At 44.7% G+C, this 26,979-nt stretch overlaps 3 protein-coding genes across 3 annotated transcripts; 2 read left to right on the forward strand and 1 right to left on the reverse strand.

Annotated features, from left to right (window-relative positions):
- Positions 1-783: 783 nt before the first annotated feature.
- LOC100844937 (monosaccharide-sensing protein 2) lies at positions 784-4,016 on the forward strand. Its single transcript, XM_003560255.4, has 2 exons — positions 784-2,878; positions 2,979-4,016. The coding sequence occupies exons 1-2, from the start codon at positions 1,196-1,198 to the stop codon at positions 3,606-3,608; spliced, it is 2,313 nt and encodes a 770-aa protein (XP_003560303.1). The 5' UTR covers positions 784-1,195; the 3' UTR covers positions 3,609-4,016.
- Positions 4,017-4,658: 642 nt separating this feature from the next.
- On the reverse strand, positions 4,659-5,708 carry LOC100845743 (probable E3 ubiquitin-protein ligase ATL44). Its single transcript, XM_010231395.3, has one exon. The coding sequence runs from the start codon at positions 5,638-5,640 to the stop codon at positions 4,990-4,992; it is 651 nt and encodes a 216-aa protein (XP_010229697.1). The 5' UTR covers positions 5,641-5,708; the 3' UTR covers positions 4,659-4,989.
- Positions 5,709-12,753: 7,045 nt separating this feature from the next.
- LOC100836619 (callose synthase 3) lies at positions 12,754-26,884 on the forward strand. Its single transcript, XM_003563187.4, has 41 exons — positions 12,754-13,170; positions 13,311-13,411; positions 13,551-13,675; positions 13,820-13,913; positions 14,017-14,127; positions 14,237-14,368; positions 14,476-14,568; positions 14,693-14,784; positions 14,997-15,123; positions 16,032-16,169; positions 16,250-16,326; positions 16,418-16,511; positions 16,795-16,917; positions 17,027-17,141; positions 17,548-17,879; positions 17,949-18,001; positions 18,083-18,143; positions 18,463-18,544; positions 18,630-18,679; positions 18,757-18,843; positions 19,226-19,354; positions 19,469-19,657; positions 19,734-19,894; positions 20,007-20,130; positions 20,234-20,334; positions 20,664-20,793; positions 20,898-21,049; positions 21,631-21,740; positions 21,856-21,981; positions 22,069-22,137; positions 22,243-22,417; positions 22,902-23,046; positions 23,480-23,599; positions 23,681-23,799; positions 23,942-24,025; positions 24,242-24,354; positions 24,435-24,664; positions 24,739-25,539; positions 25,622-25,672; positions 25,961-26,146; positions 26,272-26,884. Exons 1-41 carry the CDS (start codon positions 12,924-12,926, stop codon positions 26,518-26,520), a joined length of 5,898 nt encoding a protein of 1,965 aa, XP_003563235.1. The 5' UTR covers positions 12,754-12,923; the 3' UTR covers positions 26,521-26,884.
- The last annotated feature ends 95 nt before the right edge of the window (positions 26,885-26,979 follow it).

The raw sequence follows: 26,979 nt of genomic DNA on the forward strand, positions 1-26,979 counted from the left end.
CTCTCTCCGGCCTCCGGCAGGCTGGGTGTTTCGCCGAGGAGCGAGCTAGCCATTGATGGCCCATAGGCCCATGGGCCTCATAGAGACAGAGGCCTCTACGGGAAACGGGGGAAGGCCCAAAAGGATCGTGTTTGTTGCTGGGCCTCGTTGACCAAGTCATCCGACTCCGTCTCTTTTCTCTTCCCTTCCAACATCCAGCGATGCATGGTCTCTCCAGAGAAAGCAAGGTTGGGCAGGGCGCAAGAAAAGGTTTGATGAGGTTGGTAACGGCGACATGGGTGTCGACTTACTATTTTCAGTATTTCTATATACGTGGCAATGCACCGACACAAGAACTTCTTTCAAGTTTGTCATTTGTACTGTATTGGTATTTCTTTTCGTAGACCAAGACCATTAATTGGAGCTTAGTTGATTGCCCCAAAGGGTCCTGATCCGATTCGCCGTCGCGCTTACCCTTGGCCATCTTCTTCTTCTTCCTTGCCTTCGTCTCGACAAAAAAGGGGAAAATTCCAAGAGATCATCAAGGGATTCTTATCGGAGCGTTGGCACCCTCTCGGCCCTCGCTTCGCCTCAGAGCTAATGATCGATGGCGCGATGCGGTGATTGTTGGTCGAAACTCTATTTTCAGGGCTGATTTGGGTGTGGATGGATCACTGCATGCACTTCGAGAATGCAGATCGATCATCTACTTTCAAAATTTCACGATCGACCCCAATACATCTGAGAATAGTTCGAGTACCTCCGGTGCACGGCATGTTCATGTGATGGATGGTGAGGCCTGATCTAGCTAGCAAATCTGAGCAAGCACAGGCTAGTGGTTGCACACGCCCTGCTCATATGGGCTGCTGCTGCTCAAATTATCAAGGACATATCACATATAGCTAGTGCTAAGTTTGTCTAACAGAAAAGAGAGATCCATCGGGCTTCCAAGGAATCGATCGATCTGAATTGCATGCATGGATCGGAGCCAGAACAGAAATAGAGCCATGCAGATGCAGATGCAGATGATCTATAGGAAACCGTTAGTTCTAGTGCACGCCAAATTTAGCACCGGCCGGGCCGCTTTACTCGGATCTCCCCCGCCCTCCATTGCCATTCCCCCATCCCTCTCCCTAACCACACAGCGCTCCCGTCTTCTTCTTCCTCTCCTCCTCCCTCCCCCTCTCTCTGATCGATCCCCCGATCGACGTCAGCCATGAGAGGCGCGGTGCTGGTGGCCATCGCGGCCGCCATCGGAAACCTCCTGCAAGGCTGGGACAACGCCACGATCGCCGGCGCAGTGCTCTACATCAAGCGCGAGTTCCACCTCGAGACCCACCCGGCCATCGAGGGGCTCGTCGTCGCCACCTCCCTCATCGGCGCCACCATCATCACCACCTTCTCCGGCCCGGTGGCCGACATGGTGGGCCGCCGCCCGATGCTGATCGCCTCCTCCATCCTCTACTTCCTGGGGGGCCTCATCATGCTGTGGTCCCCCAACGTGTACGTGCTCCTCCTCGCCCGCCTCGTCGACGGCTTCGGCGTCGGCCTCGCCGTCACGCTCGTCCCCGTCTACATCTCCGAGACGGCGCCGCCCGAGATCCGGGGGCTGCTGAACACCCTCCCCCAGTTTACCGGGTCATGGGGCATGTGCATGAGCTACACGATGATCTTCGTCATGACGCTCAAGGCGGACCCCAGCTGGAGGATCATGTTGGGGGTGCTGTTCGCGCCGTCTTTGGTTTATTTGGTGCTCACCGTCTTCTTCTTGCCGGAGTCGCCGCGGTGGCTGGTGAGTAAAGGAAGGATGAAGGAGGCCAGGGTGGTGCTTGAGATGTTGAGAGGGAGGGAGGATGTTTCCGGGGAAATGGCTTTGTTGGTTGAAGGGTTGGGGACCGCCGGCGAGACGGAGATCGAGGAGTATGTTGTCGGGCCGGCGGAGGGGGAGGTTGGCGGTGGCGGTGGTGGGGAGCAGGATAGGGAGACGGTGACGTTGTACGGGCCGGAGCAGGGGCTGTCGTGGGTGGCGCAGCCGGTGGCCGGCGGGAGGGGGAGCATGCTGGGGAGCGCGTTGGGGTTGGGTGGCGGCGGCAATGGCGGGCTCGCGAGGCAGGGGAGCATGTTTGATCATATGAAGGACCCCGTGGTTGCGCTGCTCGGGAGCGTCCATGACCGGCTTCCTGCTTCTGAAGGTGTTGGAAGCATGAGGGGGAGCACTCTCTTCCCCAACCTCGGGAGCATGCTCAGCGTCTCCGATCGCGCCGGAGCTGGTGCGGGTGGAGCCGCCACGGGAGGGAACTGGGACGAGGAGAACGTGGCGCCGGATCAGGACGAGGATGAAGAAGAAGAGTATTTGTCCGACGACGAAGGCGGCAAGGGGCTTCAGGCACCGTTGCTGTCGCGGCAGAGCACGGCGACGAACAACGAGGCCGCGGCAGGGACTGCTGCGGCGGCTGTAGGGGGACAGAGCCAGGCGAGCATGCAGAGGTACAGCAGCATCGGCGGAGGAGGGGAGGCGGCGAGCACGATGGGGATCGGCGGCGGGTGGCAGCTGGCGTGGAAGTGGACGGAGAAGGTGGGGCCTGATGGCTTCAAGCGCGGCGGGGTCAAGAGGATGTACTTGCACGAGGAAGCCGAGGGCGGTGCCGGTGGCGCCGCCGGAGCGCGTCCGGCGGGAGGCGAGTACGTGCACGCAGCGGCATTGGTGAGCCAGTCCATGTTGTACACCAAGGACGTGCTGATTGGGCAGTCCCCCACCGAGCCTGCCTTCGCCAACCCGCCGGAGTCCGTCGCCGCCAAGGCCACCGACTCCGGCCCCGCCTCCCGCTGGAGTGAGCTCATGCAGCCCGGCGTCCGCCACGCCCTCTTCTGCGGCATGATGATCCAGATCCTCCAACAGGTAACAAAACAAACACACATATCTTTGCTTACGTGGATGCTGACCTGGCACAATTGGCTGACGTGTACCTTCTTCTTCCACTGTCCTTGGCCTTGTGCAGTTCTCTGGTATCAATGGCGTGCTCTACTACACGCCACAGATCCTGGACCAAGCCGGGGTGAGCGTGCTCCTCTCAAGCCTGGGCCTCTCCGCCGACTCGACCTCGATCCTCATCTCGGGCCTCACTACGCTCCTCATGCTGCCGTCCATCGGCATCGCAATGCGGCTCATGGACGTCTCCGGCCGCAGGAGCCTGCTCCTCTGGACCATCCCGGTGCTCATCTGCGCCCTGCTGGTGCTCATCGTGGCCAACGTGGTGCCCATGGCGACGACGCTCCACGCGGCGCTCTCCACGGGCTCCGTCATCGTCTACTTCTGCTGCTTCGTCATGGGATTCGGCCCCATCCCAAACATCCTCTGCGCCGAGATCTTCCCCACCAGGGTCAGGGGCCTCTGCATCGCCATCTGCTCCCTGACGTTCTGGATCGGCGACATTGTTGTCACCTACAGCTTGCCCGTCATGCTCAGCTCCGTCGGCCTCGCCGGCGTGTTTGGGTTCTACGCTTTCGTTTGCTGCCTTGCTCTCGTCTTCGTCGCGCTCAAGGTGCCTGAGACCAAAGGGTTGCCGCTCGAGGTCATCATCGAGTTCTTCAATGTCGGCGCCAAGGGATTGCCAGAGGTCTCCGATTGATTCATCGTCTATCTCTCCATGGATCCATGGATCGATCCGGCATTGACGACCATCCGTAAGCACACTCACGTACTGCATAGTTGGAAGAAGAAGAGAGAATAAAGATGGTTAATTAATTAACTAATTAGGACGGCATTTTCATTATGTATCTTTTTCTTGAGTCTCTAGCTCCCTGTTTTGGTCATGGAGCTCTTATTATATTCTTTGGTGTGATACAAGGTAGGCTAAAGGCAGATCGACCGATATGTGTTGATCGATCAATACGTCAGTATTACTGTTTTTTTCGTTCAGATGAACATTCAGTTCCTGTTCAATCAAACAACTGTCTCGAACAGAGGAACACCACTGTATGATGAGTACTACATTTGATTGCTTTCACCAGAAATACATGAGATTCATTGCTATATATATGTCCTTTTTTTTCTAATTTCTTGCCATTTTTGTTTCTGTGGTAGTAGTAGTAGCAGTACCAAGTTATATAAATGTGCGTGATGATTCGAACTCTCTGCATATTTGGATTTGGAAACGCTTGAAATTCAGAGATATAAATACATGAGAGTTCAGAAAGGTGTTGGGTTCAGCAGAAGTACAGAAGACCGTTTCTTCAGTTAATCCTCCAACGCAATCCTTGGCCCTTGGGTCTCTCTGAATGCAAATTATCTGTATATGAAACAAAGCATCTGAAGAGAATCAGTTGCTAAAAGCAGTCTGGCTAGGTGCAGCTTACCTGTCCCCGTTGCAAGATGAAGGGACGAACCAAATTAACCAAGAGAAAAGATAGATTCTAAGTTGTCCTTCCTTTAGCTGTCCGTCAGTTGAGCTGCATGAACGAGTGCTGCACTCCCTCCTTCTTTCAGTGTCACTTATGCTGTAATGAATGGCGAATCGGTTCTGACGGAGACGTGCAGTAAAAAGGTTACTAAATCAATCAAAGCTGAGCTAGATTATTCATTATTCCGAGGGTGTTGAGTTTGACTGAAAGTGAACACTGCCGATCACTGCATACCCATTGGATGTGCGTCAATAAGGAGGCATTCTGATCTCCTGACAGAAAGAAAAACAGTAGGACAGAGCTCAAAACCTTACAGATTCAAACGTAAATTGGCTTTACAGAAGAGGCAGCTAGTAGTACAAACTAACGAGAAAACCTGTCCCAATTCTAATTTGTAAAGTCTAAACCAACCCGAAACTTAGAACTTGAAACTGAAGTTCAGAAGCAGAGAGACAAGGAAAGAAGAATCTAGCACGAGAGTAGCACTACTACAGTCCTGATTGATTAAACTCCCGACTGAATGAACAGCTACGAAGCCAGGCGTGAGGCGGCCATTGCTCCCAACAACAGAAGAAAAAGCAGAGGAAGAAGAAGAAGACGATGATGAAGCTAAGGCAGGAAGGCGTCATCTCCTCCACCATGGCCACTGGCCGGCGCAGCCGCCGCGAGCTCTCCGCACCGCCCGCACCTGCTGCCGCCACCCTCCTCCGCCGCCGGTGCCGCCGCCACGACGACCACCACGACGGCCGCAGCAGCAGCAGCCGGCGCCGCCATGGCCGCCGTCGCTCCGGAGGAGGAGATGGCGGCGCGGCATGACGGGCAGGTGGCGCAGGTCCGGAGCCAGGCGTCGACGCAGGGGGCGTGGAAGCCATGGCCGCAGCCCGGGAGCACCCGCAGGAGCTCCCCCTCCGCGAACTCCGCCAGGCAGATGGCGCACTCCGAGGAAGACGACGACGATGTTGCTGACGTCGTAGCAGAGGAGGAGGGGAAGGAGAGGGTGGGGAGCGCGTCGATGGCCTTCTTCTTGAGCCCCTTGGGAGGAGGGTCGGCCGAGCCGGAGCTGCTTGAGCGGCGGCGTCTATGGCGGCGGCACGCGCAGCGGGAGACGAGGGCGAGGCCGAGGACGCAGACGAGCGCGCAGAGGAGCGAGGCCAGGATCACCACCATGTCCGAGTCCACCGACATCACCGGAGCCGGAGAAGAAGGCGTCTCCACGGGGGCGGAGGCGGCCGGGTGCAGGAGGCTCGCCGGAGCGCGCATGGTGTGCTGGCTGTGGGGATTCTGGGGAGCGGGGCTTTGAGCCTCTGACTGACTTTGACCGTGTGGCCGATGCTAGGAGACAGCCGATGGATTTATAGCCAGCGGCGCGAACAGAAAAAATCAAATGAGAAAAGAGGCCAGGATGGTGGGGCCCACTTGAAATTTGTAGTGGTGGCGGGTGCTGCCAGTACGATCTTTCGCTAAAGATGCATGCCGGCACACTTTGGGGATATTTGTGTTCTTCTTGTTGTACGCGTGGCAAAGGAGTTACTAGGTTACGTGGAAGGTTCCCATTACCAAAATTGACACTCTGGCTGTACCGACTGGTTTAACTTAGTTAATTGAGTGCGTGTAGAATGGGTGACGTCAGCCTTCTTTTAGCGATGCCACGTGAATAAAATCTGACGTGAAAAATGAAGAAAAGACAGAAGCCTTCTCTAATTTAAGAGATGATCTCTTCAAAAGAATGATAAGGCAAAGATAATGCAAATTTTTCATTGTACTAAATTTTGACTTTTCTTAACATTTATTTAGTTAATTTTATTCATCTAAGCATTAATTTTAAGATATAACACTAAGAGATAACCCACTGTACAACGTCTTCTTGTCTTTTCTAATTGACGTGTCACACCAAAGATAAGATAGTCTTATCAATCATTGTACATGTCCTAAGAAGAGCTTAGGGAGAAAGTAGTGCTCAGTGCAAGGTTATTTTACCAAAACAAGCAGTAGTAGCAGAATCTAGCATGTGTGACACGGTGGCTGCAGTGAGTGGCAGAACTGGTAACCGAACTTCTAATCGGTCCAGCCAGTACTGCAAGTGTGTGTCAAAAGACGAGACACGTACGTACGCTCTTTAATAAACACCTGCTTTAGTTAATTAACGGTGCGCCCGCATGCCTTTGATCAAAAGCAAGCTTAATTTTCTACCTTGCCAACCGACCGAGCTCAAGCTGCTAGAGCTAGTGGCTCCATGGTTTCACGAGGAACACGCTTCCTGCAACAAGCTAGGCCGGTCGATCTCTCTATCTGCAAACAACGGTCGGCCTAAGCTATAACAACGCCGCAAGTTGAGAGCGCCCTGATCGGTCGATCACCCAAACTCAAATCTCGACCGTTCAATCACTACAAGATCGAACTTTGTTCTTTTTTAAAAAAAAAAGGGCTTAAAAAATCAAATTCTCTAATCGTTTAATTTGTCATCAACTATGGAGACGCCATCTTGGAGGATTTGGGCTCGTCAGCGACGGACCTAGTGAGCCGAATCGAGCATAGTCCCGACGCCTTCCGAAACTATGCACATTAGAGATTCCTTGTTTTTTCGAGCTAGCCTAACCTCAAGGTTAGACACGACACTAATCAAGGAGATTGATGGGAAATCCTTGGGCAGTGGAGCGAAGAGGAGGAGAGCCGACGCCGGCTGCCATCACCTTCAACAATGTCCGCCGCGAGCGCCCAAGCGCAACCACCCAGTGTTGATTCTCTCACATACTGCAGGGTGCGGTTCAGTCAATGTCACCTGGGCCCTATAGCTATGGGCCCCACGTGACAGTGGCTCAACTACACCCTGCAGTACGTCAGAGGAGTTTGCCGGTAGCCACGAGTGTCACTTCTCCCTCTGCACGGTGGTGAGAAAAAACGAAGCACACATGAAACAAAATAAAGTCGTCGCCGACACGGGGAGTACGTCGAGAGCACGAGACCGTCGGGGACTTGGCAAAAGAGCGAGACACACGACATGTGTGCTAGAATCCTTGAATCAATGGATCGTACCAGATCGTTTCCGTTATAAATGGGTGTGATGTCTTAATTTGCTGTGAGATGTTATATTGTTATTATCCATATATTCTGGAGTCGCTGGTGTTGCGATGTCTTAATTTGGTGCGAGATATTATATTGCTATTATTCATATATCCAGAATCGCTGGTGCGACATATCCGTTGTGAGGGATATATATGAACAAAAACCTCATAAATAAAGTTAAAAGTGATAAAAAGGTACCCCTCTGATCTTAAATTGTTGTCGAAATATTACATGTCTCTAGACACTTTTTAAGAATAGATACATCCATATTTTGACAAATTTGATTCAAGAATTTAGGACCAGAGGGAGTAGCATTATATATTCAACGTACACCTTTTGACTTACCGATCTCGATCTCGCACAAGCTAGGAAAACTAACTACGTTTAATCAATTCCACTTCATAGTGTGTATAGTCGTCATATAAAGGCTGGCTTCCTGAATATGAATATGAATTTCGCAAAAGAAAAAGAGCACGAGTAAAGCTATATAGCTGAGTGTACTTTTGAAACGTTAATTTCCAGATGGTCACCATTTTCGGCGATGTATAGGACGATCGCAAAAAATATCGAGTGTACTTTTACGCTCCTTTAGTTTGGTACTACGTGGAAGATTAGATATACTAAAACTATAATCTATCTAGCGTGTCATCCCAGTGATATAATGGCTGTAGCGAGTGGTAGAACTAGTAACTGATCAAACGAGTGATCGAGCTAGCTAGCCAGTGGTGTGTCAAAAGATGAGACACGCACGCTTTACTTAAAGGAAAATTAATGTGTTCTGATTTGTTTTGGGGGGTAAATTAAAGTGCAAGTTGTGAAAGATCGAGATAGGCGCACCCAGCCGCTATAGCTCGATCGATCCCACGGGGAAAACGTTTAGACGCATGCATGTTGATCAGCATGTCTGTGCAAGTAGTGCAAATTAGGGCCATATTTATCTGCTCAGAGAAAAAAGGATTGAGCCAATTATGCTACTTTCTCTGTCGAACAAAAGATGTCTTAATTTTAATTAAAATTTAAATGCATCTATACATTAAGTCATGTCTAGATACATACAACTTTTGTTGGACGGAGGGAGTAGATTAATCTTGTCTCGTCTATATATGTTGTTTATCTTGCTAGTCGATCTCTTGTGTGAGCATATATATATATATATTGAATATTGTTACATACTCTCTTCATTCCTAGATACGTAGCAAACTTGTTCTAAAATCACGACAAGTATTTAATAACGGAGGTAGCATGATTCATTTATACATAGTGCGACTCTGCGCTTTGTCACATGTGTGCTGATCGAGGAAAGGCAAAAGAGAAAGGGAAAAGTGAGACTTATTAACTCAGCCCCTTGAGATTAAATTTAAGGAGTTGTGGAGAGATAACACTTTTGGCTTATCCGGAAATTTGGCACACGGCTGGGAAGACGCACGCACGCTAACTGGTTGATCTGACGATCGATTCGAGTTAAATGCTTTCTGCATGTGTGAATGAACGTGCATGCGTGTTTTCGTACGCTCTCCGTCCAACAAAAGATGTCTCAAGTTTGTCAAAATTTGAATGTATCTAAACATGTCTTAGTGTATATAGTGGCGAAGCCAGAAACTGAAGAAGAAGGATGGTGCTAAAATAGATCTAATGGTGCTATATTATGGGTATTTCATAATTATGAGATAGATAGCTAATAGAATCTCTTGTAAACACCCCCTTCTGGAGTGGTGCTACAGCACAGGTAGCACCACCCCTCGATCCGCTCCTGAGTGTGTAGATGCATTTAAATTTAGTAAAAATTGAGACATCTTTTGTTGGATGGAGGAATATATGCTCCTTCCGTCCCGAATTAACTAAATTATGCACGTCAGCTAATTCAGGAGAGAGGGAGTATAACTTTCCATTTTCATATATAGCTTTCGCATGCATATGTGTATGAACATGCGTGCGTGCGTGCTTCCGACCATTTTCGTAGCTTGCAGTGTCGACGGAAAGCTAATCCGTTCCCTGAATATGAGCAAGCAGGCACGGGTAAAGCTATACATGCATTTGAGTATACATAGTCCTTGCTTTTTCAAACGTTGTTTCCGGTCGCCGTTCACGGCGCCAGCATGCATGCAGCTCTCAAGACCCGCACTACCGAGGTGGCCAGACCTTTTGACTAAATCTGGCCTGCTGATTAGGCGATTACCTTTATCTATCTACATAAGGAGAAACACTAGCACCAGTCTCCTCCATCGATCGGATGGATAGAGATCGATTCGATTGTTGCCTGTTTGCTCCGATCGGTGCATGAAACTCGAGTACCACCTACCATAATGTGTTTTTCAGAAGAGTTTCATGCACGGAACTAGTTCATCCAAAAATTCAAGCTGACGGGAAAATGAAAACAATCCACGTATATTTCAACACTCCTCTACATGTGTGGCTCTCAAAGGTTTAACGTGGACCACCGATATTGGACTATAATATAATTGCGCTAGCCAGGTCTAGAACTCGAGATCTCGATCTTAATTCTGATAACACGAAGAGTTTCATGCACCCAAAAAACCTCAAATTGATGGAAAAAAAAGCAATCCACTTGTATTTTTAACGTTAATTTATCTTGATCAGCCATTGGTTATCGATCGGGCGGACGCGCGACATACACATCGCTCGCAAGTCTCGGAACCGCTCGATCTCAATCCTCAATGCCCTTTTGGTTTCTTGACTAAGGCCCTCCTTTAGCTGCTGCTGCTGCTGCTGCGTGCACATGCACCACCAGTAGTGTCCACCATGTAGCTATGCTAGCCGAGGTTCCTTTCATCTGGTCCTGATCGAGTCCGGATCATGGTTGGACGTTTCAATCACCAAATGATGAATCTCTGAAAGAAAAAGCGAGTACTCCATACGAATGAATGGTGAATCTCTGGGACGCGACGGTACAGAGAGAAAGGCCATCCATGCATCGTGGAAAGCCAACAAGCGGAGATGGATGGATAGAAGATGCATATCTGTGTCTGAGATACCTTCGATCTTATCCCCAACGTATGTCACCCCGGGCAAATAAGCTCGATCAACGCTAACCGCTCTTTAATTTGCTGGAAAGTAAATCCATGCTCAAGATGCATGAATCAATGACGATGATGGGAGCTTCTTTTTAATATTGACAATGTGACTTTGTGCATCAACGGCCTCGCGTATCGTTTAACATTTCTAGTTTTTTTTTTAGCTGAACATTTCTAGGTTATCGTATCAATCGTGCGAATCGACCGGCTAGCACCTGGTTTTGGGGGTTTTGGCCCATAGATATATAGACCACGCATGCATTCATGTGATGTGATCTTTGTAAAGACAACAATTATTAGTCTCATCCGCACATGCTGCACACAATCTCTAGTGCTGCCGACCGGATCGAGTTGACGATTGACGACCATAATCCATGCTTGCATGTGCCAACACTTGTTTTTTTTAATCACAAGTCCATGCATGCATGCATGGAAGGTTAAACTTTCTTTTTATTTAGCCTAGTTCTTCGAATTATTCAACCTTTTTTTTTATCTTCCTGGAGGAAAAAATAATTAACTTTTTTCTTCCGAACAAAAAAAACATTTTTTCTCTTTCTTGGAATTAATTAACCTTTGTGTGCAAAAGCATTTGCATCTGGGCCAGCAAGTAAGGTAAACAATGCACATGGGCCTAAGCTATATAGCTCTTGTATCCGCATGCATCTATGTTCCGATCGATCTTTTGTTGTCGATCCTGCAGCATGTGTTGTTGATCGATTGGGCCCAATTGCATAGGTGTAATCTTGTGGTAGCCAGGTTTGGTGCACCGGCCTGCAAAGCGCTAGTGACGCGTCAGAGCTAGCTTTACAAATTTTGTCACCAATTTTTTTTTTCTGAAAAAGAAAGCTAGCTAGCTTTACAAATCGATCAGCACGTACAGCTGCTCTCGTTCGTCCATATATGCATGCATGCAAGGAAACGGGGACTCAAATTTAAACGTTGTTGTTTCTTCGTTAATTTGTTTGTGTTTGTTTGTCCGCATGCATTTTTCTTACATTTGCCGGTCAGCTAGCACATCTGCATGCCCCAAGCATGCATGTGTTTTGATCTTGACTAATTCTTTCGTGCAGGACACGCTGCAATGGGCATGTATTCCGTAGCACACTAGTACCCCTTGATCATAAATTCCTGAACTCAAATTTACCACAAAATATGTATGTATTTATTCTCGACAACAATTTAGGAGTACTTCCGTAGAGCTCTTGTCCGGCCGGTACATGCGTACAGGACACGTCTCAGCTTGGTTAACAAAGCTTGCTGCAGCATGCATGCGGGGTTAATTGGACCCGTACATACAGGACAGGACAGGACAGGACATGCAAGCTTTACGCCTAACCGCCGCCCCGGCCGGTCCTGCATATAAAAGCGGCACGCACAGAGTGTAGCTGGAAACTAAAGCCGCTTTTGTTTTGATGGAGACTTTGGCTAGATCGATTATTACAGATCATTCATTAGATCAGTCGTCCCTTCATTCATTACATGCATGGCAGTCCTCTCCAGTGTTACTATCGACCAACCCGTACTGTACATACGTACGTACGCCTTACGTACACAAGACTAAGAACTAGAAGTGGTGCGTCATCGCTGCACGTGTAGGCACGTGCCCTGGCTGGATTACTCTGAGCATATAAATAAACCATCTGATCGAATCAGCTGAGAGTGATGGAGTTCATTCTTAGTTAATCACTAGCCCGTACGTATGTGAGCCTGAGAGTCGACCAGGGTCACTGTTTTGTTCCATGCTCTCTACATGCTACTCCAGTGCATGGTTCAACTAATAAACAGAGAGATCTTACTGCTGCAAACCGGCTATCAGCAGTAATTCTCTGTGTATTTACTTACCGAGCGCCGAAATCACGGACAAGGAACAAAAGTAGGAGTACTACTCCCACGACAGCAGCTAGCTCTCAGGTTGTTTTTTCTTATGCGTGAACGAACAAGACCGACACGGCGGGGCGGGCACATGCAGTCATGGACGGAACCAAATGCATCTTTTTCTGCAGGACGAAAAATGTACAATTAAAAGCACCAAACAAAAAAAAAAGGGCACATTTTTTGCTGCCACGGCACGAGCTCGCGGGGCCCACCCTCTGGCTCACCGTCCCAGTCCCAGCAGAAAGCACCGCAAAGACGTTTCTGCCCTCGAGCCTCGTGCGGCGCACTGCTACGGGCCACAGTGGCAGTAGGTCGTAATATAGCTCCAACCTCAGGGGCTTTCGTGGCGGAAGGGCAGGAGTAAATTTCAAAACCCACTCAAAACCTTTTTCTCCCGTTACACCTCCTACCCCCACACTTCACTCCATTCCTTCCTGCTGCCACCACCTACTAGCAGCCTAGCGCTCCTGCCATCCGCCGCCTCGATTCGCCGCCGGCCGGGTCTAGGGTTTCCCAGCCAGGCACCAGCGGACCAGGGGCGGGGGGGTTTGATTTGGAGGCGGGGCGGCGAGGATGGCGGCGCCTGGGAGGAGGGCGGACTTCTCCTCCTCGTCGGCGCAGTCGCCCGGGCCCTCGCCGGCGGGGGCGTCGGGCGGGGGCGGAGGAGGGAGGAGGCTGCTCAGGACGCAGACGGTGGGGGGAAACATGGGGGAGTCCATCTTTGACAGCGAGGTGGTCCCGTCCTCGCTCGTCGAGATCGCGCCCATCCTCCGTGTCGCCAACGAGGTCGAGGCCGGCAACCCGCGCGTCGCCTACCTCTGTAAGCTTGCCTCTCCAATCCCCCCAGGGTTCCGGCTCTGGATTCGTTGCTAGAATGGAATTTACTTTAGGTCTGGAGGACCATTGTTGTTGTTTGGCTCATTTCTTTGTGTGTGTGGATGCGTCGATGTGTTCTGCCAGGTCGTTTCTACGCTTTCGAGAAGGCTCACCGGCTCGACCCCAACTCCAGCGGCCGTGGTGTCCGCCAGTTCAAGACCGCGCTCCTCCAGAGGCTCGAAAGGGTAATAATGCCAACATTTTAGTTTCACCTTTCCCCAATTTATTTATCGGTCAGTTCTTCTGAAGGCTAAATTTGCGGCAAGGCGAGTTGTTTTTTTGTGATTAACTTGCTGCTGTGGGTTTATGGTTCCCCCAATCTAGGAGAACGATCCCACATTGAAGGGGAGGGTGCACCAGAGCGATGCGCGAGAGATGCAGCGCTTCTACCGCGAGTACTACAAGAAGTACATCCACGCTCTTCAGAGTGCCGCCGACAAGGCTGACCGGTGAGGCGCACCTCTTCCGCCCTGCTATGTTGCTGCTCTACCTGCATGTTGTATTAACTGCTGTCTATCTGTCACGCTGATGCCTGACTGATTGCTGCCGCTGCTTGCGTGATTAATAGTAACGTGTTTCTCCTGTTCGATCAGCGCTCTGCTCACGAAAGCGTATCAGACTGCAGCTGTCTTGTTCGAGGTCTTGAAAGCGGTCAATGTGTCGCAGTCTGTTGAAGTCGATCAAGCGGTACGTAATTGGTTTCTGTTGTTATTGCGATCGTGCGCTGTCTCTTGCCCATGGTGGAAACAAAGTTTTGTTTTTCATACTTGCATGTGTCATTGTTACGCAGATTCTGGACACACACAACAAGATTGAGGAGAAGAAAAAGCTCTATGTTCCTTACAATATTCTGCCACTCGATCCTGAAAGTACAGATGAAGCTATTATGCAATATCCAGAGGTTTTCCTCTATCTGGACTCTTGCTGCACATACCACCCTAAAGCTTGCACACTCTTCTTCACCCATTCGTGTAAATAATTTTCTTGTCGTGTTCCTCTTAATTTTGTAGATTCGAGCTTCTGTTTACGCTCTCCGGAATACTAGAGGCCTTCCATGGCCCAAGGAGAACGAAAAGAAGCCTGACGAGAAGAAGACTGATAAAGATCTTCTTGATTGGCTTCAGGCAATGTTTGGGTTTCAGGTAACTGTGCAACAAATGTTCACTTATTTCTTTATCTGTGACGCTATATATTTATATGTACTTTACCCTGAAAATGTGCACCATCTGACTTGATTCTCTCTTTGCAGAAAGATAATGTATCCAATCAAAGGGAACATCTGATACTGTTACTTGCAAATGTACATATAAGGCAGATACCAAAGCCTGACCAACAATCTAAGGTTCGTAGTTCTCCTTCTTAACTTATTTTTAGAGAAGCTGAATGTGTTTGTATCCATCTCACTTCATGTTCCTACAAGTAACATGGTGATGAATTCTTGTGGTTTTTGTTCTTCTTTCTTCCAGTTGGATGACCGGGCACTGGATGCTGTAATGAAGAGGCTGTTTAAGAATTATAAGATGTGGTGCAAGTACCTCGGCCGCAAAAGCAGTTTATGGTAGGTTCAATGAAGTCAAATAATTGAAAACTGTGTAGGATCACTTGGACTGATTTTGCAGAGCTGTGATATATGGCTTCTGCTGTTATTTTTTTTAAAACTTGCTGGAAGAAAATGTGTTTAGTTCTGGCCTTATTTTTGCACCTCAATACGGATATGAAATCTCTTCGTAAGTTGTTGATCTCTAAACATTGTGACCAATCAATCCATAGGTTGCCAACTATCCAACAGGAAGTACAGCAGCGCAAGCTTCTCTATATGGGTCTCTACCTTCTAATTTGGGGTGAGGCGGCTAACTTGAGATTCATGCCAGAGTGTCTTTGCTACATCTACCATCATGTAAGATCGTCTTTTGTTTCACAGATTGCACTTTTTTGATATATTTTCTGTATCTGTTTTGTTTGGCAGTTTTGGCCACTGTCCTATTAACGCTTCATATGAAGTACCTAATCATTTGGTTTAGAGTTTTGATGTTAAACAATACACATTCAAGATCGATTTCATGTGGAATTTCATTTATCCTAATGTAATCTCTTAGCTTAGTAGTTAGTATTTTTTTCACATTTGTTGATCTCTTCTGTGGTGCTGAAAGGACCACGCTTAATAGCGATGGCCAATGGCAGACGAAAAACATGCCATAAAGAGTTAGTGATTTGACTGGACAACTGAGTTACGATGGGGTATATGAATAAGTAATTCAGCATAATAGTTGTTTTTGACGTTATTAAGTAACCAACAAGTGGGCCAAATTTTGAGTTTCTATTTTCTACTGCTGTTCCATCTCAAATTTTGCCGGGTATTGAACTTAGATGCCCTCTCACCCTGTTTGATCGCATGAATTAGGATATGAATTGTAGCATTGGGAAGTGGGTTCTAGCCCTAGGTTTTTGATTGATACCTTGGAAACTAGAATTGGGGTTTAAGAATCTGTTCGTCACCAGCTTATCCTTGCTAACCAAGAAAATTGATTGGATTTGTAATAGGTTAAAATTCTTATTTTTTTCTCTAGGATTTATACAGGTTATAGCATAACGCAATCAATAAGTTTGCTTTCCACTTTGATGACCTCACAGCTTCAGCTTGGTAATTATAGAACTTCATGTTCGCTTGAATGGAGAAAAAAAAACTTAGTCTGTAAAGATGCTCGTTGGGGGATGGTTTCGTGTTAGTACGAAGCTTAATGTGTACATTATAATTTCTAGCATCATCATCTTTATTGGTAACAATGCTCTTTACAATCTTAATAGATGGCTTTTGAACTCTATGGCATGTTGGCTGGAAATGTGAGCCCAATGACTGGTGAAAATGTTAAACCAGCTTATGGTGGTGATGAAGAAGCATTCTTGATGAAAATTGTGACTCCTATATACAAAGTTATAGAGGAGGTATAGTTGCATGTTTGTGTTCGGAATGTTTTTCTTTTCATTCCAAGCCTGATTGTTAGTACCCCTCTGAAATTCTACAGGAAGCTCACAGGAGCAAGACTATGAAATCAAAACACTCACACTGGAGGAACTATGATGATCTAAATGAGTACTTCTGGTAAGCAGCAGTCGAGTTTAACTGTTGCTTTATTATATTGTGCCCCAGATTTCGATGTAAGCCATGGAATTATTCTTGTGTTGCTTTTCAGGAAAGTTGACTGTTTTCGGCTAGGATGGCCCATGAGAGCTGATGCAGATTTTTTCAAAACACCCAAATTGGCTTATCCTAATCGTCTGAATGGAGTAGGTTTCTTGATAATATTAATATGATTGCACTTCCTTTCATGCCAACACATTGATAGTTGCATGTGTCTTCATGACTTGAAGTTGATAAAAAGATATTTGATCACATGCAACTGCATGTTCGTTTTTTGTTGACAATGCATTCGATACTGCATCACTGCATAGTAAACATACGTGGATACGTGACATATATTTGTTTTCTTCAACATAAAAACAAGAAAAAAGCAAGGCTTGCTTGGAGTATCAATCCTCTTGGAACTCATCTTATTTTGTTGTGATCCAGGAGGAAAGATCTGCTGGCAGTGTCCATTGGATGGGAAAGATTAATTTTGTTGAGATACGTTCATTTTGGCACATATTCCGTAGCTTCGATAGAATGTGGATCTTCTTGATACTATCCTTGCAGGTTGGTTGCTCTTTCATCTTTGATCACCCTTCCATCCCCACCCACACTCAGTTCATTCTTTCAATTGAGATTCACATACTTCTTACGATGTTATGTTGGTTTGATACAGGCTATGGTTATTATTGCTTGGAATGGTGGCACACCGAGTGATATCTTTGATAGTGGAGTACTTCAGCAGGTTTTGAGCATATTTATAACTGCTGCTGTTTTGAAGTTGGGTCAAGGTATTTGACTGAACATCATCCCTCCATCTTCATGCTTACAGATTTGCCAATGCACATCCTAAATTGTTTGGTAGGTAGCTCAGTATGAAGCAGAGACACCGCTATGCAATCTAGGTAGCAGTATCTTCTTTCCGTACTATTGATGAAAAAACTTCCTGAGTACTACTCTAATATTTTCTAGTTTTACATTTTATTGGATGGGAAACAGCAGGGGAGAGAGCCCTGTTGAAAATATGTTAACAAGAGACCATGAGTATGTCTGTAGACTGTATGCGACCTAACTGTAATGAATTTTGTACCATGAAACTGAGGGATATATGTTTAACCACATTTATTTTAGTAAAGTTGTATGCATAATTACTATTATATTGTATGTGCTAACTTCAATAAATATAAATCAATACAGCAACCCTGGACATTGTATTTGGCTGGAAAGCAAGAACAAACATGTCATTTGCAAGAAAACTGAGATACGTCTTGAAGTTAGTGTCAGCTGCTGCTTGGGTTGTGATTTTACCTGTGACTTATGCATATACCTGGACGAACCCTACGGGTCTTGCAAGAACAATCAAAGATTGGCTTGGCAATGGTCATCAGCCATCATTGTACATTTTGGCTGTGGTTGTATATTTGGCACCAAACATGCTCGCGTCTGGGTTATTTCTTTTCCCGTGTATCCGAAGGTATCTCGAGAGTTCAAATTTTAAGGTCATAACATTCATGATGTGGTGGTCTCAGGTAATTTTTCATCTATTATTCTGTCGATAATTACATGGTTGTGTCTGTTGATACATTTTATATCTGCAGCCTCGAGTATTTGTTGGCAGAGGAATGCATGAAGGCCCATTTTCCCTCTTCAAGTATGTGAAGAGTAGACACACTTTGTTAACTCATCTTCATGCTTACTCCTTTTCTAATCACTAAGCATTGTGTACTGATAGGTATACCATGTTCTGGGTTCTCCTTTTAGCAATGAAATTGACAGTGAGCTTCTATATTGAGGTATGTAATCATTTTCTGCAGAAAAATCTTCAAAGTACCCTGCATCCCAAATGTGGCCTCATCGCCTCACTGTTCTTGTTCCTTTAGTTACATTAAATTTACACACAGCAGCCATTCCTTGCTCTCGAGTGTACAAAATGTTAAAACATCAATGAGCATCAGCAGCATGTTAGGAAGTCTCAAAAACTGCCAGATGGCATGTTGAAATTGTTGGAAATCCATTGTCCATCCTTTTGGGATTCAATTAGGACCAAGCCCTGTTAGCACTCAGCTTTCCGCTAGTGCTGCTTATTCATCTTCTCTTGCTTGCTGGTTGCAGATCAAGCCTCTGGTACAACCAACTAAAGATATAATGGGAACACCAATTCGGACATTCCAGTGGCATGAGTTTTTCCCTCATGGTATTTCTGATGAAGATTGCTATCTTCCTTTTTGTGACTTTCTTTACTGAAATTTTTGTGTGCTTAATTTGGTTCTGTTTTGCAGCAAATAATAACATTGGTGTTGTCATTGCACTTTGGGCTCCAATAATTCTTGTATGTATCCATCCTCATCGTCTGTCAAAAGAAGTTGTTTAACCAATATGCTAAGTTTTGTCAGTTGCATTTCCCAGGTCTATTTCATGGACACCCAAATTTGGTATGCAGTTTTTTCTACGTTGGTTGGTGGTATCTATGGGGCTTGTCGTCGGCTTGGTGAGGTTAGTAAAATATTTCAGAATTACACTTCATTACTTGACAGATTTTATTTGCTCTGCCTGGTTTGGCTTTTGCATTGGTTTTCTTGTCCAATTACACTGCACTGCATTCAGTAGCAAATTACAAAACTTGGTGCTGTCCATGTTGTGAAACTGCTGTTTTTAACTTCATCTCTACTTTTGAACTACCTTTCCAGTTGTGAAACTGCTTATATGAATTCTCTCTCCTGTCCATGTTTTGTTATGAACAATCTATCAGTTTATTTTGTTATTTTTATTTTAGTAACCATCATGCTCTATTGTTTATTTCCCTAATATTGTGGAGCATTGTCTATCACTAACAAAGGAACTTACGCTAGACACTTGTCTTGGCCCATGAAATCAGATACGGACATTAGGAATGTTGAGATATCGCTTTGAATCTTTGCCTGATGCCTTCAATAAATGGTTGATTCCTTCTGATGCACACAAGAGGAAAGGTTTCCGTGCTGCCTTTTCCACTAAACCTTCGAAGGTATGTTTTCATCTGTTAACCTTGGTACTACGAGTAGATGAGTGACTGATCAGTAATGAATATGCAATATTCACCAGCTCTTTGAGCTGACACAATTTCTTTTAATTTTTTTAGTCACCTAGTGATGAACAAGAGATAGAGAAAAGAGCTGCAAGATTTGCTCAAATGTGGAACCTAATTATCACAAGTTTTCGTGAAGAAGACCTCATAGATAACAGAGAGATGGACTTGCTACTTGTTCCATACTGCAAAGATCGTGAATTGAATATATTCCAATGGCCACCTTTCCTACTTGCTAGCAAGGTGTTTTCTCTTGACCTCTTCGTGCTTTCTATACTTGAATATATTCGCACATTAATTTATTTTTACTGGATTTTAGATTCCAATAGCGCTGGATATGGCAGCTGACAGTGGAGGAAAAGATCGCGATCTGAACAAGAGAATGGGGTCGGATCCTTATTTTTCCTATGCTATCAGAGAATGCTATGCTTCCTTCAAAAACATCATAAATACCTTAGTGTCTGGACAACGTGAGAAAGTGTATGTTTTATCTTATCATCCATTTATTCACTTATTTCTACACTTCTAATCCTTGACTGAAGTTCTATTTTGGTGTCATGAACTTCTGAATAACTTGTGATGCCTATTTCAGTGTTATGCAAGAGATTTTTACAGTTGTTGAGAAACATATAAACGAGGGAACTCTGATAAAGGATTTGCACATGAGAAATCTTCCAGCCTTGAGCAAGAAGCTCATTGAACTACTTGAGTTACTGGTATAGAACCGTTCGTCATTATTTTAGGTTGTGTTCGGAGAGGATCCACCCGCCCCCCCTCCCTTTCTCTCACTGTACACTGTATCTCTGTGTTTGACTGCAGCAAACAAATAAGGAAGAAGACAAGGGTCAAGTCGTTATTTTGTTCCAAGATATGCTTGAGGTGGTCACAAGGGATATAATGGAGGATCAAGAGCTCGGCGGGTGAGGAGCTTAGTTGCCTTCTGTCAGAACAGCATGGCATTCTTTTTTATGGAAATAATAGTCGACATCTATGCTATGGCACTACACCCATATTTTTGTGTTATATGCCATTATGTCGTTGTTGTCTGTCACACAAATATGCTTGCTATCTTCAGGTTTTAACATTGGAAAAACCAAATCTGCAATATATTTTTTCTACGAAATTTGCAATCCTTCTACAAATTTACATTCATTATAAAGATTTACTGTGCTGATTATGGTAATTGGTCATCTGATCTTGCTCGAAATATTGTGGTAACTGATGATATTTTTTTTTTCTGTCTTCAAAGAGTACTGGATTCAATACACGGTGGAAATTCTAGAAAACACGAAGGAATGACACCGCTTGATCAGCAAGATCAATTGTTTACTAAAGCTATTAAGTTCCCCGTGGTGGAATCAAATGCATGGACTGAAAAGGTTTGATTTTCAACCCCATTTTTTGTTGCTGATGAAACAGAGTTTCTGATATGATGCTTTTGTTGTCCTGTTGCTGTACTATACCTACTTTATGCTGATTTCAGATAAAGAGGCTTCAGCTTCTGCTCACTGTGAAAGAGTCTGCTATGGATGTCCCTACGAACCTCGATGCTAGAAGGAGAATTTCTTTCTTTGCAAATTCTCTTTTCATGGAGATGCCAAATGCTCCAGAAGTGCGGAATATGTTGCCCTTCTCGTAAGTTCTTACTAACAAGTTTCTAGTTTCTTGAGCATTAAGTTCCGTTCCTACCAAGCCTTTCTCTTTACCCTAGAAATATGATAGAGAGAAAATGGTATATACACAGCTGAAAGCAGACACATGCGCACATAAATACCAAGAAATGGCAGAGTGGGTGGAACCTCTGTAGCTTCTTGGCCCCACCCTAATCCAGTCCTTAGCCTCGTCCTGACGCTGCCAAGAAACTAGAAAATTTTATATACATGCCTTGGTGCTGCCAATATTTGTATGAAATGACATGGAGAATCGACATATTTCATGTCTAGACCAAAAGATATATGCATAGAATACATGCGGCATATAAGAGGAAACACAATGTTGGGATAATCCTAGATTAATACAACATGCTTTGTTGTTTATTTTGTCTGACTTTGAATCAACTAGCATACAATTCAGTTTTATTTTCTTTACTATATTTGTTTCCATGTCACTGTTGTGAGATGTGATATATAGGATTATAACCTGACGTAATATTCTTTTTATTAAATCTTCTGACCTGGTTTCTTGTTTCCTTTGCTGGAACAACTTCTGCACTGTAGGGTTTTGACTCCTTATTACAAGGAAGATGTTTTGTTTTCATTGCATAATCTAGAAGAGCCAAATGAGGATGGAGTTTCCATACTTTTCTACCTGCAAAAAATTTACCCAGGTTCTAGCTCCCTTGCATATCATTTTGCTTGAATTGACATCGTATGGATTTCTTTTTGTCTTCTGATTGCGATCGAAACGGACTTTTTTTTATGTAAAATATTTGAACCCTGAAGATGAGTGGAAAAATTTCCTCGAAAGGGTGGATCGCAAGACTGAGGAGGAGGTCCGCGAGGATGAAACATTGGAAGACGAGCTTCGTCTTTGGGCATCATATAGGGGACAAACATTGACAAGAACTGGTATCTTTTACATCCTATTTGCATGCCTGCTCTTTGTATATGCCCAGTGGTTCAGTTTTAAAATCATTGTTGCTCCTCTCCATACAGTAAGAGGGATGATGTACTACCGGAAAGCTTTGGAGCTTCAGGGTTTTCTTGATATGGCCAAAGATGATGGTATTTCCAATAGCTCTGTCTGATGTTTGTTTTGAACATGGCCTGTGGGACCTAGGCAATTACAATTACTTCTCACTTCTCTTTCCATGTTTGTTAAATTGTCAGATCTTATGAAAGGCTACCGAGCAACTGAGCTGATGTCTGAGGAGTCTCCACTAATGACACAATGCAAAGCGATAGCTGACATGAAGTTTACTTATGTTGTCTCATGCCAGCAGTACGGTATCCAAAAACGTTCTAATGATCCTTGTGCGCATGACATTTTGAGACTAATGACAACGTAAGTTTCGATTTGAGATTGGGAAGTTCTGGATTTGAGTGGAATATGAATCTACCTTTAATTTGGTTCTTTTCTTGTCAATCTATATGCTTCAGTTTGAACACAATATGCATGTATTTGAGCAGCAGTGCCCTTGCATGTCAATCTGTGATTATATGCTGATTTCGGCTAGAAGAATGGCAATATGTTGTTATGCTTATTAATGCATAATGGATAATTTAAGCAGGAAGTTTTTTTTAATCTGTGGATTGCACTGATGTCTATTTCCGTTGGCAAGTTAGTGCATAGTGGTGTTCCGTGTCCTTGGTTTATCAAATTTCATCACTACTTAAAACCACGATTCAAAACCATGTTGCTTGAGTGCTAGATAGTTGCATTTATTAGGACACATTATTCATACATTAGTAATGCCATCATTTGAGTTCAGTTTTTTCTTTTAGATGTCACATACTTGTTTACTACTAGAAATATATTTTCTTGGCAGATATCCATCTTTGCGGGTTGCCTACATTGATGAAGTTGAAGCACCTAGCCAAGACAGAATCAAAAAGATTGACAAAGTTTACTACTCAGTTTTAGTGAAGGCTTCTGTTACGAAACCCAATGATCCTGGACAGAGTCTTGATCAGGTACTGCAAAATGCTCTGTTAATTCAGCATAGCTTAGGTGAAATATGCTGTAATCTATGTGGATTGTGTTACTTTGACCAATTCCTTTCAGTTTAATCTTAGTATGGCTTGATTGGAAGAAGAATAAGTTTGAGGAGGCTTTTATGTTATCTAGGTCAAATAGGCATGTCAAAAACATTATCCTGTTTTTGGCATGGTGAAACTTATTTATGAGACCCAGATGGCTTAATTACATCCACAAAAGTTATTATTCATTTTTCCATGTTGTTAAGAGCTAGAGTTTACAGTTACTAAATATATTTGTGTACGGGAGAAATGCAGCGAGTGTCTTATTTACAGCATGTTGCTTCCTTGGGAGGAATACCTTTATGTGATCTCAACTTAGCGGTGCGAAATGAGATGCACTTATATGCTATCTATCTTTCATGCATAGGTCATCTACAAGATAAAACTTCCCGGAAATGCTATTCTAGGTGAAGGAAAGCCAGAAAATCAGAACCACGCAATAATTTTCACTCGAGGAGAATGTCTCCAAACTATAGATATGAATCAGGTACAGCTATTCGCCCTTGCTGTTTCAAGGAATGATTTTACCTCTTCTGTCCCTGATTTTATGACATCCTATCAATAACAGGAGCATTATATGGAGGAGGCTTTGAAAATGAGAAATCTATTGCAAGAGTTTCTGGAGAAACATGATGGTGTGAGATATCCATCGATACTTGGAGTAAGAGAGCATATATTTACTGGCAGGTAATCTCGCATATTTAAATTTGCCAAACCTGTGATTAATTAAATTATGCAACTTTGTTATTACTTTGGATTATCTGACCTGTAATTAGTGCAGTGTTTTATTTCGCTAGACCTGTGATTCTTTCTTTCTGAACTTGTGCAGTGTTTCATCCCTTGCATGGTTCATGTCAAATCAGGAGACCAGTTTTGTCACTATTGGACAGCGTGTGCTGGCCAATCCATTGAGGTATTAATCCTAGAGTATTTTACACACATTCATGACAAGGCATTATCGTATAGTTTAGCTTTGTAATCATATTGAATTGTTTGAACTGGCTGCTAGATGTGTTTTTCTTTCTAAAAAATGGTACTGACTAATGTAACTGGGCACTTCGACAGTTCCTTGATTCATGATTTTTTGAAGATATCATGGACATTGTGTTTTTTGAACATCTCTCTGCAGGGTTCGGTTCCACTATGGTCATCCTGATATATTTGATCGTCTTTTCCACCTTACAAGGGGTGGTATAAGTAAAGCATCTAAGATTATCAATCTTAGTGAGGACATATTTGCAGGTGCTAAGCTTTTGCCATTGGTGCTCGACTATAGGAAATCTGGTACCATTTTGGTAGTGATGTGGTTTCTTTTGTTGCAGGATTCAATTCTACATTACGTGGAGGCAATGTCACCCATCATGAATACATGCAAGTTGGCAAAGGAAGAGATGTGGGTCTTAATCAAATTTCACTATTTGAGGCAAAGATAGCAAATGGTAATGGTGAACAGACTCTGAGCCGTGACATATATCGATTGGGGCACCGTTTTGATTTTTTCAGAATGTTGTCATGTTACTATACAACAATTGGGTTCTATTTCAGTACAATGGTATGTTATCAACCCTAAATTTCTCTTTTTGAATCATTTGCTCTTGACCTAAGTGTTGTTCTGTTTGGTCTCAGATTACAGTTTGGACTGTGTATGTTTTCCTTTATGGGCGTTTGTATCTTGTCCTCAGTGGACTTGACGAAGCACTTGCTACTGGAAAGAGGTTTGTGCATAATTCGCCTCTCCAAGTTGCTCTTGCATCAGAGTCTTTTGTTCAACTTGGATTTTTGATGGCATTGCCCATGATGATGGAAATTGGTCTAGAGAGAGGATTCAGAACGGCATTAAGTGATTTTGTACTTATGCAACTTCAGTTGGCATCTGTTTTCTTTACATTTTCACTTGGGACCAAAACTCACTATTATGGAAGGACGCTACTCCATGGAGGAGCTGAATATAGAGCAACTGGACGTGGATTTGTGGTGTTCCATGCCAAATTCGCTGAGAACTACCGACTCTATTCTCGCAGCCATTTTGTGAAGGGTATTGAGCTGATGATTCTGCTCGTTGTATATGAAATCTTTGGACAGTCGTACAGAGGAGCTATCACTTACATTTTCATCACTGTTTCCATGTGGTTTATGGTGGGCACGTGGCTCTTTGCACCGTTCTTGTTCAATCCTTCTGGATTTGAGTGGCAGAAGATTGTGGATGACTGGACTGATTGGAATAAGTGGATCCATAACCGTGGAGGTATTGGTGTGGCACCAGAGAAGAGCTGGGAATCATGGTGGGACAAAGAGCAGGGCCCTCTTCGGCACTCTGGGAAGCGTGGCACTGTTGTTGAAATACTGCTTGCATTACGCTTCTTTATCTACCAATATGGGCTTGTGTATCATTTGAATATAACCAAACAGTATAACAAAAGTGTGCTGGTAATATTCCTTTCATATTTAGTATTCAGATGTTGCATCTGTGTCATGCTTATTCTGTTTTTCTAATTAATTCCATTTCCAGGTTTATGGCATCTCATGGGTTGTGATTTTCTCCATGTTGCTTGTTATGAAGGTAATAACTAATAGTAATAAAATTGTGTGCTTCTTCAGTTAACTTTGGTATGCATTTATCTCAGACAGTATTCACAGGTCCAGTGCTCATTCCAGTTCTTTTCTAGTCAAGATTCCCTTCTGATACATAGAATATTTAACAACTGGCCACTTACAGTTTTTCGTACAAATTAGAAGTAGGAACTCCAAAGTTGTTAAAGCCATGCCTTTGCATTTAGAACATTAAGGTTTTAATTGATTGATCTATTTTTCAAGCTGGAACATTCAGTTGTCATGATTTTGTTTCCAGACCGTGTCAGTCGGCAGGAGGAGATTCAGCGCGGAGTTCCAGCTCGTCTTCCGGTTGATGAAGGGCCTCATATTCATATCATTCATCTCCACAATCGTAATCTTAATAGCACTCGCTCACATGACAGTTCTTGACATCTTCGTCTGCATCCTGGCTTTCATGCCAACAGGATGGGGTTTGCTTCTGGTTAGTGACCGAACCTGTTCTTTTCTTTCCTTCATTGGCCTGTTGCTTTTTTTTCTTCATTGGCACGTTGCTTTTTTTTCCCCTTATTGGCATGCTGCCTTACCAATTTGCTTTGCCTTTGTCAGATTGCCCAAGCGATCAAACCTGTTGTTGAGATGGTCGGGCTCTGGGGATCAGTGAAGGCCCTCGCACGGGGCTATGAGATCCTGATGGGGCTCCTCCTGTTCACACCCATTGCATTCCTCGCATGGTTCCCGTTCGTCTCCGAGTTCCAAACCAGGATGCTCTTCAACCAGGCCTTCAGCAGAGGTCTGCAGATCTCCCGTATCCTTGGTGGCCACAAGAAGGACCGAGCCACCCGGAACAAGGAGTAGATTCATTGGTCCCCTGCCGACTCTGAATCTGATGTTAACAGATTCGTAGACTGGGAGGTTGTATGATAGACTAGTTAGTATTCTCCATTGTAGGTGTAGATTGAGAACCATTGCGCCCTCCCTTTGTGTGTAAAGCACTACTGCTCCGTAGCAAGGTGGATGAACCCTATGCAGTAATGTTTAAAGTGTTCTGCGAAGTGAATGCGAGACTATTAGGATCAGGATATCTAAGTTATGGCATCTGGGTTAGATTTGGAGATCAGTTTCTGCAAACTGTTTTGGTTTGTTTCAGTCCTGTCGAGCCTTGGCACCTGCATGTTGAAGTCAGCTAGGACTGGCAAGTAAAATTGAGCTCTTTGTACCATGTTGTAGTACTTCAGTTCTTTCTGTGCTGCATTGCATGCACTGACATGGGAAAATGAAGACTAGCAAAATGAAATTTGTCAAAAGAAAGTAGGG

The sequence above is a fragment of the Brachypodium distachyon genome, chromosome 1 (assembly GCF_000005505.3).
Source record: "Brachypodium distachyon strain Bd21 chromosome 1, Brachypodium_distachyon_v3.0, whole genome shotgun sequence".
Lineage (NCBI taxonomy): Eukaryota > Viridiplantae > Streptophyta > Magnoliopsida > Poales > Poaceae > Brachypodium > Brachypodium distachyon.